General features: G+C 37.8%; 2 protein-coding genes across 3 annotated transcripts in view; one reads left to right on the top strand and one right to left on the bottom strand.

Moving 5' to 3' along the window:
* LOC110054844 (Fanconi anemia group A protein homolog) overlaps nucleotides 1–2,332 on the bottom strand; it is a 32,346-nt gene extending 30,014 nt beyond the window's left edge. The window contains exon 1 of one of the 2 annotated variants that reach the window (XM_089297624.1): nucleotides 2,112–2,332. In XM_089297624.1, coding sequence (XP_089153750.1) covers nucleotides 2,112–2,202 — 91 coding nt within the window. In that variant the 5' untranslated portion in view covers nucleotides 2,203–2,332. The remainder of the gene's footprint in view (nucleotides 1–2,111) is intronic. The other variant, XM_089297623.1, reaches the window with a different exon arrangement.
* Nucleotides 2,333–2,399: 67 nt separating this feature from the next.
* On the top strand, nucleotides 2,400–9,939 carry LOC110055323 (M-phase phosphoprotein 8-like). Its single transcript, XM_020761706.2, has 4 exons — nucleotides 2,400–2,511; nucleotides 3,682–3,867; nucleotides 5,343–5,469; nucleotides 7,363–9,939. Exons 1-4 carry the CDS (start codon nucleotides 2,458–2,460, stop codon nucleotides 7,641–7,643), a joined length of 648 nt encoding a protein of 215 aa, XP_020617365.2. The 5' UTR covers nucleotides 2,400–2,457; the 3' UTR covers nucleotides 7,644–9,939.
* Nucleotides 9,940–13,008: the final 3,069 nt, after the last annotated feature.

Below are 13,008 nucleotides of genomic sequence, written 5' to 3'. Positions count from 1 at the left end.
GCATTTTTACAACACTTTTGCTCAGGCATGCGCAGAAATCAAAATTTCAAGACGAGAAAGTGACCTACATATTTAGGCTTTTCTCTTATTTTAATTTTTTTTTGCCTTTCCTTTTTCTCCTTTTCTTATCTTTTTGCTGCAGTGATTGACCTTCTACTGTGCTTTCGTCTAGTTCAAAAATTGCTGAGAAAGCATCATCGAGATGGGCAATTTTTACCATGGAGTAGCTAAGAGTAGTGAAGTCGCAGGAAATTTTGCTGTAAGTTTTTCACTCAAATTTCAGAGCATTTTCATGCATATTTCAGGCTCCATTGAGCCTATCACTCTGATCTGGGTATCATTGGAAAGATCTTTTCCTCCTGCTGAAGTTGAGTATAGATGATGCCAATTTTGGTCAGAAGTGGAAGAAAGGCTAACGCTTGTCACGGCCGGTTACGAGCAGCACGGGAGTCAATGGGCTAATTAAGATTTAAAATGCCATAATAATAAGTTCTGTGAAAGTGCTTAATATCACTTTAAACAAGGAAAGCTAGAGGGGGGCTTATACTATTATACTCTTCAGGGCTGTCATTAAGGGCCATAAGCCGTAACACCTGTTACGGCTGAGTATGCTTGATTTTCCCTTGATGCTACGGATAAAATTCCCTGTTGTTTAGAGAATTCACCCACAAAGTAACAAATTTGCTATGGGTGTGGAGAATAAGGCTACAGGTGACTAAAGAAATAATGACAACCCTGCTCTTGCTTATAACCAGAGGTACTTTTTGGTTTACAGATAGATAGGCCTTGCTGCCTATAAAATGGGGGCTTGTAAGTAGGTGGGGGGAGGGGGTTCTAAGCACCAGTTTATGGTATTGCTTGTCAAGGTGAAAGCTACATACATGTAGTGTCATGTATTAGACGACACAGAAATCAAACATTCCAAGACTTTTGACTTTTTTCTTGTCTAACAGTTTATGTCAATACGCAATTTCTATCTTCATTTATACTCAATCACTTGCCAACAAAATGCGGGGACTGCTGATAAACAATCTAGGAATTCTACAAGAAAAAAAATGTTAATTTTTTATTCTCAAGGATATGGAAACTATTGAAAAACTTTTCAAGACCAGCTGTACACATGCAGATCCAGAACTGTAATAATTTTTTATATCATGCTATCACTTCCCAGTCCTCCTCAAGGGAAAATAACAGCATGAAATAATAGGATGAAAAATTAATAACGCCACTAGATGCTTTCTAACATGGCAACATCTCTCAAATTTGGTCCCTTCAATCCTTTGTCTAGTATCTTAACTTTGCTATCCATAAACTGTTCAGTAGTTGTTTGCCAGCAGATTCTCATACAAAAACTGTACTATCTAACACTGTTGCCTAGACCATCAAGATGGCTAATCCAAAACCGTGATAAGTTACAGTCGAACCCTATAAATTCGGCCACCAACGGGCCATGAAAATTTGGCCGTATTAACAGGGTGGCCATATTAACAGCGTAGGGTCAAACCTCACGACTGTTCTAAATTGAGTGATGTCTTAGCAACAAATACATCACAATTACACTGCTAAACAGCTGTTCTTTAATAAGCATCTGGAATGCAGAGATAGTTAAAAAATAAAAACTGAAACTTGCATTAGTGTGTAAAGTATTATCAATGGAAAGATGGACATAAGTAGTTTCAGTGGCCGTATAAACGGGGTGAAATTATAAAGGATTATACAGGTTGGGATTTCAGAATGTGGCCGTCGGCCGTATCGGTATTAATGGGGCCGCCGTACTAACGGGGTTTTCTTACAAGAAAATGTATGGGCGTTTTGCCGGGACAAAACAAAGTGGTTGTAATAACAAGGTGGCCGTATTAAAGAGGTGACCGTAAGGCGTGGTTCCACTGTAGTTACGTCCCTGTTCCAGCTGGAAATCTTCGGTTGTTCACAGAGTGAATGACTCTGTCCACCACATAAATCACTATCTAGTGGATCATCTTTGACAAAGTATACTAGGCTATCCACCGGACAGCGTTACCCATCCCTTGAACAACTGGCGCCTAATCTACATCACTACATGTACAACTGACAGAAAGTAAAATTGCGCCCTAGCTATGCGAACAGCTTACCCAACAAACGTTTGAATTTAAGCTCTGCATCTTCCGTGCCTGATGAATCGTTCCTCGAGCGTTTGGCCCTTAAGTTTAATTCGACTTCCATCGCTTCATCTTAGCCTGGAGTAGAGCACAAATCCTGCAAAAACTTCAGCTGTTTGTAAGCTGAAAATGTAGTCCAGTTTGCGCGCCAACACGCAGAAAACAGTCAGGCTGGCACAAATAGCCATAATGTGTTGTGTAAAAGGGCATGAAGTGTCTTTGTTGTTACAAGCCAGCATCCGGCACAGCATCCAGGCCTTCACTGCATGTCACGTGATCTAAATTTTTGCGCGCGCTGTTTGACTAAACATTCATAAAGATGGCGTCGGTTAGATCTCCGCTTTCATCTGAGTCAGAGGGAGAATTATTTGAGGTAAATAACGAGTGGTTATCCTTAAATGACTGAAGCTTTAATATTGTTAATGGGAGGTCTGTAAATCAGAAATCCTTTGTGTTTGGCCTTGATATAACAGCTTGTTTTTAAATCTTGTCTACTCCGTGTCAAATGTTTGAACTCGGCTGGTGGTGAGATTTCTGATCAATACGTTATGTCGTTAAATAATTAAACTGACGCTTCAAAAGTAAGCACTATGTGGAGAAACTGGATTATCAGGGCCATCTGACTTATTCACATTGTTATGTTCAGATTAATGTATGAACCCTTTTATTTTTTTAACTCCCAAACTTCCTGTGTTATCTTGTGTTGTTTTTGTACGTAACCTCATGCTGTATAAACAGAGACGATCAAACGTTGTTCATCACGCAACACTTTGGTTGAATATTTATTTGATCTAAGTCAAATGTTTTAGACCAGATGTTGCATAATAATCAGTGTTTGTTTAGCAAAATCTTTTAGTTTCATTTATTTTTAAGATTCATTACGCTTTCGTGTAAGCCTTCCGTGCAAATATCCTTGTAGCACCTGTGAAAAGACGTTCCAAAGTCCCCAAACGAATGTTTCAGAAATTCTTAATGGATCTTACAAAAAACTTCCATGTAATTTAGATCCTTGATAAGATAAATATCAGACAGGATCTTAGTAAAACTCTTTGCTGGGTCTTTCAGAATCTTTAAGGAATCCAGCCCTGGTAAAAATCTTTCAAGGATCTTTGAGGATCTTTCTGATGATCTTCATCAAGATCTTTAGAGATCCTGGTCAAGGACATCAAAGTTTTTGCAAGATCTTGAAAGATCCTTGAGGTTACAAACTATTGCAGGATTTTGAGTATTGTTGGAACATCATTGAGGAATCTTATGGACAATCCCTGTACCTGGACAAAAAAACTCTGGAAAATCTTTGGGGAATCCAAATGAAAATCTGCTATAGATATTTGAAGATCCTTGAAAAATTTCCGTTAGGGCTGCACACAAGAAAATTCATTATAGACATTATAGTCATCTGTCTAGTTAATGAAACATATGTACACGTAATTTGAGAGCTTTATAAATCATATTGTCCAAAGATCAAGGGAGACTTTTTTTTCGCTTTAAGTTTTAAGTAATATTTAATAACTGTTCCACAAATCGCATGGTTATTTTGTAGGTTGAACGTATTCTTGGCAAAAGAACAAGAAATGGTAAAGTAGAATATCTGGTCCACTGGAAAGGCTTTGGTCCAGATGAAGACTCTTGGGAGCCAGTGAAAAATTTACGTGGTTGCCATTCCATAATCAAACAGTTCACTAAAACAAGATCACCTTCACCAGGGAGAAAAGCGAGGACCTCCAAGGTGTTTTTAAAAATCAAATTTGTTAATTCAACTGTATATACATGTATACATGGTGGGATGCAGTAGAGCTAAGAAAATACTAAGGGAGCTCATTAACAAGCCCAGCTGGCTTTTCTAGTCTTGGCAGCTCAAAGGTTATCCAAGTCTCTTTTTGTGTGAATAAAATTCTTTTTCAGCTGGCGAAATTACCTGGGGCAGATCTAGGAGGGTTGGAGTGGTTTGGTTGAACCCCCTAAAAATATGAGACATCATAACACACTGTCTTGGCCTCAAAAATCCTATTTCTGAGGGCTTCAATTTTGAAAATTTTTTGGGGGGATGACCCTGGACCCCCTAAAGGGGATCGGCCCATATATATCAAACCCCCTTCTCTAAACTCCAGTATCCACCTCAGATTATAGTAGTTGGCAGCCAGCCTTTAGTGACATCCCTGATATGATTGCTAATTACATTATTACTACATGATTAATGTAGAAATGTAAAATGTGCAAAAATCATGGAGTCCTCCTGGGATGGAAGCATTATATTTCTATCCTTGTGTAATTCTAAATACACAGGACCAACGAAGATCTGAAAACTAGGTCAATTCAAATCTAGAAATTTATGTTTGAAAATCTTTATTTATAAAAAAAAACAAAACAGGTTGGCTCTAAAACCTACAGCATTTCACTACTGAAAAATATTTTTCTTCGTGTGAGGCATCAGAGACAATGCTTTGCAGTCGGAAGCTGTTATCCCATGAAATCACTGAAAAACTATGTGATCTTAAAGTCCTTGAGGATACAGCTTTGGGGCACTATTTTAGATGTGGTGTGCATGTTTAGGAAAATCTCTTGACTTTTTGTCTTTCTCCACCCAGGAGTATAAATAGGTGGTAGCCAGGGATCAAAATTAACGTTCATAAACTCACAAAATGCAAGTAATTTTGATAATCTGCGAGTGAGAAAAATATCCCCTAGCAAACATTTGTGGGTTAGAATCATCCATGTCTCCCAAACAGTTGGAAAGAATTTGCTAGTGGTCTCACCAGTTTGCTAGTGGAAAACATCTTACTAGCAAAACTTTGTAAGTGGACTAACAAGTTAACTTCAAGCCCTGTAGTAGCAAGTTGTAATATGTACACTGTAATGTTCTACATGCACATGTGGCATGCTGTTCAAGAAATGTGGCAGTGTTCCTATTTGCTCTATATCATACTATGTTTTGCAGAAGGGAAATCAGCACACACTGGTTCGCTTATCCCATTGTAGCTCAGTTAGAGAGACCTTGTTACAGTATAAGTCCTTTATCTCAACACCAAAACATCCTTGAAGCAAACCCATAAAGTTTCATATATATGTTGATACATGTTAAAATAATATAATCATAAAATGATTTCATTTTATGGCTGTCAAGTATCTTAATGCTCTGCTTGTGTGCTTTGAAAACAAAAGTGTTACATATTATTTTTTATTTGTATGTATCATTTCCAATAGAGAAATAAAGCAGTCCAACAAGTACAATCAAAAGAAGAAGTTCAGCCAGTTGATGAAGATTACACAAAACTAAAAACACCAAATACAACAGAATCATCAGACTACAGGATACTTCGCAGGAGGAAAGGCAAGTTCTTTGCTGCAAAGTGTGCATGTGGTATAATGTTGTCTTGCTAGTGTACCACTGTTAAAAGAAACTCAGATTGACACTGGACAGTACCACTCAGTACATACCACAAACTATTCAGGAAAATTTGTAACTTTGTTGGGGGAGGTGCGGTGGCCTCATGGTTAGTGCGCCCGACTCCAGATCAAGCAGTTCAGGTTCAAGCCCTGGCCAGGGACATTGTGTTGTGTTCTTGGGCAAGACACTTTACTCTCACAGTGCCTCTCTCCACTCAGTTATAACTGAGTACCTGCAAATGTAATGCTTGGGGTAACTCTGCAGTGCACTAGCATCCCATCTAGGGGGGGGGGGGGGGGTAGAAATACTCCTAGTTGCTTCATGCTATAGAAACCTGGATAAGCTCCGCCCTGGTGGGTCACTTGGCTCGTATGCAGACTTTACCTTGGGCTCTCTTTGATCTTGACAAAAATACAAAATATTTTGTGAAAACCAACCACTGCTTTATAAACCTTTCCTGAAGAATGTCAAATTTCTCTTCAATCTTGACAAAAATACAAAATGTTCTGTGAAAATCCACCACAAATAATTTCTAAAACACTGTTACTACATGTATGTCTTTCACAATATTCTCACAAGATCTATTGAAAAGGATTTTCCTAATGGAAGGCAACTTTGAAAATTGGATTGTCAATCTGAAAATCAAACCAATCTCGACATACATGTACCGAGAACAGTACATCAAGTCTTATAACCCTGTAACAAGAAAACTTGCATCAGACTTTTGGTGGTGCTTTTTTTAATAGTAACCTCATGGCAACAGTCCAAAAAAACTTGAAAATAAAACAGCAGCCTGTGGATTTTTTGGATGCTGTTCCTAAAAGAGAGCTACAAGAACACACGTCTGCCTAGTAGCTCCAAAGTTTACCCAATCTTTGTTTTCAGCCAGATTTGAGATCTCCTTCAGCCAGAGAAATTAGAAGGCAGCTCCCCCTTAGTGACACTCCTGGATACAATAAATAAGTTTCAATTTTGGGTGATGTTTTAAATCTTGGGAGGTGGGTGGCCTCATGGTTAGTGGTGCTCATCTTCCAGATCGAGTGGTCCATGTTCGAGCTCTGGCCAGGGACATTGTGTTTTGTTCTTGGGCACTTTACCCTTACAGTGCCTCCCTCCACCCAGGTGTAGAAATGGGTACCGGCGAACTTAATGCTGGGGTCAACCCTGCAATGGACCAGCATCCCATCCAGGGGGAGTAGAAATACTCCTTAGGCAAGTCGTTTCATGCTACAGAAACCAGGATAAGCTCTGGCCTGCTGGGTCTCTTGCCTTACCTTTAAATCTTGCAACATTGGTTTCTAACAAACAGTTTAACTACATCTACACTGCTGTATTTCTATATTGGATACAATGGCTCAGGGAATTCTTATCTGGAGTGCAAAAGTAAAGCATAAAATTCTTTTAAGTCTTTCATCACCCTATGTATACAGGGTTTGCATGGGTCCTGGAAAACCTGGAAAGTCCTGGAATTTTATTGTGACATTTTCCAGGACTGGAAAGTCCTGGAAAAGGGCTACTGGTCCTGGAAAGTTCTGGAAATCTGTTAAACTCAAGTAAAAGAAAATACGAAATGTATGGCAGACAGTAAGGAGAATTAACATTAAGATCTTGGGAGTGAAAGGGTTAATGTGAATTTTAGAGTCCTGGAAAAATCAATCTGAGTCCTGGAAAAGTCCTGGAAATTTGTTTCTGAAAAAGGGTACGAACCCTGTGTATAGTCATCTACCATCCATCATTTGCACTCTACCAGGTAATACCCAAGTCATTCTGTATTGAGACAGTATGTGTGTTGTTCATCATCTTGTGACTGAAATGTTTAATTTCCTTGCATTATAGGACCACTTCCTTACAAAAGTGAGGCAAACGAAGAAAAACAGGAAGTTGTCACCACCAAAGTCCAGTCAGTTGAGGAACCAAATATCAAGCAAGAAGAATCTGTTGTTAACAAGACACCTATCAAAAGATCGCCAGTGAATGAGGCAACTACAAAAACAATGAAGGGTAGACAAGAGGTCCTTAAGGTCTTTGCTACTCTACTGGTCTTCACATTTATTGTGATATTGCTTTTGTCTTTTGTTCGTGAAGTAGGAGATGGAAAGTCAAAGAATAATTCTTAATTTTTCACTCATTATTAGTGTACATAACAGTGCTTTTAGTATTTTAATGTTGAAATTATTTTAATTTTTACGTTAGTAACTATCAGTGGCAGATGAAGATTTGCTCATTAGAGTGGGCAAGTAGAGATGCATTTTTTTTCCTTGAGGTTGTCTGCTTCGAAACTCTTTCCTTAAAACTTTTCCTGTAGAGCTCTAGAGAATATCTATATACGTGTATATGTAACTCACATTAGAAAAATAGAAGAAAGTAATGTTTTCACCAGCTCATTTTGGAGATAGACAAATGACAGCATTTCTAAAAGTTTTTAGAGGGAGGTGATATGAAGAGCAATTATTTTGGTTTTAAAAAATTGAAATTTGAAGAACCTTAGGCAAAGATTTCTAAGTGAACTCTGTGCAAATGATCCTGCTGAGTAAACGTTTGTTATGAATGTTACAGTATTTGACCTCTTGTCTTTTACAGCCACATATTCAGAAAATTGGATCTCTTGTGAGTAGCAACAGTGAAAATATTACAGTTTTTACTATCAGAATTTTTTGTGTGACTGGAAGTGTAGATTAGTGATAATTATAATCCATCAAATACTTTTGTTTGTGTGCGATTGGTTTAAACGCACCACATAATTGAAGATGGACTAGCTGAAACTGAAACAATTTTCAATGCTTCATGTGTTGCAAAAAATAGTTGAAGGATGATAAATACATTTACCTCCACTTGGTGTGAAAATATGCTCGTATATTTGTCCTTGGACATTTTCTGTTCCTCAAAGCTTGCAGTTTTCCCGAGCTACGCTCTCGAAAAACCGTTCACTTCTTGGAAAAGATAATGTCCACGGACAAATATGATCATATTTTCATGCCAAATGGAGACAATTGTTTGCGTATAGTGAATAATCATGAAAAAGAAACACAGAGGTCACCAGGTATCCAGGATTGTTTAATCAATGCAAAGCTTCACTGGAGTTGCCAAACAATAGGATACTTGTCTGGTTTCTTGCTCCGCACAAAAACTCTATCAATACATGTACAATGATGAATTACCTGCACAGCAAGGATGCAGACAAACATTTTGCACGAAAATTCTTATTAAAGTGGAAAAAGCAAGCATGTTGAACATTTTTGGAACAAAAAGAGATCTGCCTTTAGAGATTTTTAACATGGTCTTTTATAGCTGAAGTAATATATTTCTACATGTTATTTTTGATACTGGAATTTACATGTATGTTTGCCATTCTTAGAAGGAAAGCTTTTATTGTTTTTAGTTTACTTTTAAGCAAATCAATAGGCCATTGTCTTGAAAGTAATGATTTATCAATGATTTCACATTGAGCAAACGTTTATACATACTTGTAAGATTGTTTAATTACATATTGATCAATAATATTCAGCAACAGATTTGATAATAATAATGATTTTACTGTTATTTAATATTGATTGTGTCAGATAATCACACACTTCAGGAGAGAATAACTGTTGAAATCTGTTGAAAAACCAGTCCATTGTTGACAAACTTGTAACACAGTGAAATTTGTAAGTCTGGATGTACTTAATGATTTGAAATTGGACACAAATTGGCAAGCAAGTTTGCTGTGAAGCACAATGTTTTAATTTCTTTCCAAATCAAATTCTTTCCGTTATCAAAATTTTAAAAGCAGTCCTTTCACACTGATGAAAAAAATGAAAACATGCAAATAGCAGTCTATGTAGCCAGAATCTGTGAACCCACAGTTTTTGCCGGTTGCTAAGCAACTTGATGTAACGTTGCCATGGCAACTACCAGTCTATACGATTCTTGTATTTAGGGAGTACAAGCTCAGGATATTTTTTGATTGCAAGATTCAATCTGAAACTCTTAGTGTTGTTGAAATGAAAGTTTGTCAGGAGTTTTCCTGTGTGAATAACTGGACAAACAAGCCTACAGACCATTTTATGGTATGTTCAGTGTACAGATCATGGATACTGTGTAGTACATCCGATTATTTATCACGACTCGTGCTGAATCAACGCTTAGCGTCCTCAAGGTGTAAATTTTACAGTGGAAACCTCGTCTCTGGTTAGCATTTTAGCATACGTTTTAGTCCGTTTTGACAATACGTTGAAATAATGTCATCATACGTGTTTTGATGAGATCTGAGTGTACAGTGATGTAAATGTGTTGATTTTTTTTACTATGTGTGTCGGTTTACATTGTCTACATTAGCCAAGGCAATTAGTAGTTGTAGCTTTGTAGATTTACAGCTGTAAAATGTAGCGACATAACTCTTATTAAACAAGAATGACCTTTACCTCTAGAAAAGGTGTATAGTCTGAGATCTTAATAGAAAACTTAGGTGAGTGGGAATAGCAGAAAGTAGAAATTTATCACGGCGATATTTTTTATTTTACTTTGTTTTTAAATTTGCGACAATTCTAAGCACAATCCTTATAACCTTTGTCTTGCGTGAAATAGTTATTTCGCTTCTCGTAAGCCTTACCTGGAGCTCCCTCCTTTTCACTAATGCAAGTCATCTCTCTATGTCGTGCTAAAATTTTGCCATTACTGTTCCATAAACATTAGAAATATGAACTCTACTCTCTCCTTCCCTAACACATACATGTATGGCTAATAAGCCTTCTCCTGATCCAGTATCCTAATTTTCATTCACCGTTTGCACTGTGTTTCTAACCGAGAACCTTTTTAGTGGAGTGTACCCGTGATACTTTTTTCATCTCGACATCAACGATATTCTCCGGGGTTTTTTTTGTACCTCACAGCACCGATGTCTTCGGAAGAAAAAATTGCCGCCATGGGCTTGGTTTTCAATAGGAACTTTAAAAAAATGTCCAAAAGAAATAAAAAGGTATCGTTAGGTATTAAAATACATATACTACCAACAATCTTTTTCACCGATAAAAAGGGGGTTGCGTCAAATTTTCATGCACATAGGCCGCATTTAGGATAGGGGGGTATTAATGATTTGAAAGCTTTACTTGGGGAACAAACTTGTTCTCAGCTTGCATTTTGGCTGGGTAAGCGGGGAAAACGCAGTTCGTGCGGGGTGCCCTCCGACCATTAACATTACGTCTGTAAAATGAACATACCATGCGTTACAAAGAGCGCTTGACAGTCACTACTTCCTTCACCCTTTTATGAAAAAAAAAAAAGTTTTTTTTTACTGTTTCCATACAGTGATGATGGTAAGAAACGAAACATATGTCAAGTGGCGTCGGCTCTTCGGTAATCAAACTATTTCAACATAAAAACCTGGAATAACGCAAGATAGTTCCTCTGCCTTAAAGCTTAACTTTGTCTGCCTTAAAGCTTAACTCGTATTTTGCGCCTTATACTTGCTTTTATCTCTAAAAACCTTAAGCTGTTAGAACATGGACAATTCGAAGTTATAGTAATAAATTTCAACCTTTTAAACTAACTGCAGAATGTTTGTTTTGGCACGCAGTACTTTCATATTAGAGCAAAGTTTAGCTATACCGTTTTGGCGTTATCTGCCAAATGTCCTGTCCTTTTCCATAAAAAATCAAGTGTAAAAGCACCTTTCGCTTCCAAAATTACAAAATGTTATTTAACTGCGAAAAAATTCGATCCCAAAAAATTGTCTCCCAAAATCGTGGAGGTTAACAGTAGTTTTCCAATAAATTTTTTACCACAATTGCTGCTAATCTCGCAATCTAATTGGCTAATTTGCCGTTGTCGATTTAACAAATAGATTCCATGTTGCCGTGCGTCTGCAGTTCAGTAATGGATCACAGATGACCTCAAAATGTGGTAAGAACAAAAAAGAGACACACGAGGCGATAGCCGAGTGTGTCACTGATGTGTTCTGAAAAAGACATTTTCTTTGACGTTGAAATTGTGGTAAAAAACAAATCGAATGTGGTTTAGCGTTATCTGTACTCTTATCGACAACGATATGCGTCATCACAGTGGTCAAAATTTGCTGCGCCTCGTGAGTCCACAACATTTTGACCACTGTGATGACGCGTATCGTCGATAAGATTACAGACAACGCTAAACCACATTCGATTTGTTAAATTGATGTAGTCAAGCTATACCGCTGTACATTACAAAGGCAACAGATTTGTGGCCATTTTGATTAGTAACTATTTTAAAACTTTTAAAATACCAATGCAAAGTAGTCGCACTGTCGACTACATCAGGGGTATACAAGTATATACAGGGGTTTACAGGGGTATACAAGGGTTTACCAATGTATACAGGGGGTTACAGAGGTGTACAGAGGTTTACAGGGGTATGCAAGGGGTTACAGGGGTATACAAGGATATACAAGGGTTCACAAGGGTATACAGCGGTGTACAAGGGCTTACAGAGGTATACAAGGGTAAACAAAGGTTTACATAGGTTTACAGGGGTATACAAGGGGTTACAGGGGTTTACAGGGGTATACAAGGGTTTACAGGGGCATATACAAGGGTATACAAGCCTAAAAGCGGAGCTCCTGGGCCGGTTGTTCAAAGCTCGATTAAGCTAACCCAGGATAAGCGAGAAGCGAGAATTTTGATTTGAGTTTTGTAACTTTGCGTTGGGGTTCTCTGTATATTGTTTGGCCTTCTGTTTTCGGAGTTTGAATAATTTCAAACTACACAAAACAAAAGCAGTGAAAAACATCTGTGAACAAAAAAATGATACTTAAGTTAACTTTTAATCTGCATGGGTTAGCTTTAACCGGGTTCCGAACAGCCTGGTATGAGCCCGCGATCCAACCGAAAACCAGCAGCTTTGTGCTGCCTCCACGTACTTACACATCGGGTGGAAAAAAAACCCTCATTAAACAAATAAGTCAATCATGTTAATTTAACACTTTCATTCTAATTTTCCGTGTTAAAATACACCTGGTTTTCTAACCATTGTATTTTCTAGTGCTTATTAAGTATTCGTGTATTCTATGTAAGTTCGCTTTTATATCACACCGACTAGCAGTTCATTTGTAACTGAAGATGGATGTTGATCATCCGAAACATGTTTTGCAAATTTAAAACTGTGTTTTTATCTCAAAGTTATTTCTTGTCTGCTGTTAGGTCGCAAATTTAACAAGATATATAATTAACTGAAAACTTCAATTTCAAAATGCTTGTTTGAAAAGCCACGTTTTCAGTTCACTTACTGTCTTCTACTGAAAATGTTCGTACACTGACGAGTAAGAGTAAGTGCCCAGGGGCTCTACCGCTCTTGATATAAACTTTCGCCTGAAAATTAAATATCGCGTGGTCCCGACTAGCTGCCCCTGTGTCTTCGAGGATGAGTACAACTCAACGCTAGAACGGCTGTCATTGTATTGGGATGAGGAACAAAATATAAAATCAAGCTAAGTCAGCAATTGAATGAATTCTCCGCCAGTGCTCATACTCG

The sequence above is a fragment of the Orbicella faveolata genome, unplaced genomic scaffold, assembly GCF_042242905.1.
Source record: "Orbicella faveolata isolate gen_17 unplaced genomic scaffold, um_ofav_v1 contig_3, whole genome shotgun sequence".
Lineage (NCBI taxonomy): Eukaryota > Metazoa > Cnidaria > Anthozoa > Scleractinia > Merulinidae > Orbicella > Orbicella faveolata.
Note: the sequence above shows the minus strand (reverse complement) of the source record. Positions and strands in the feature narration are given on the sequence as shown.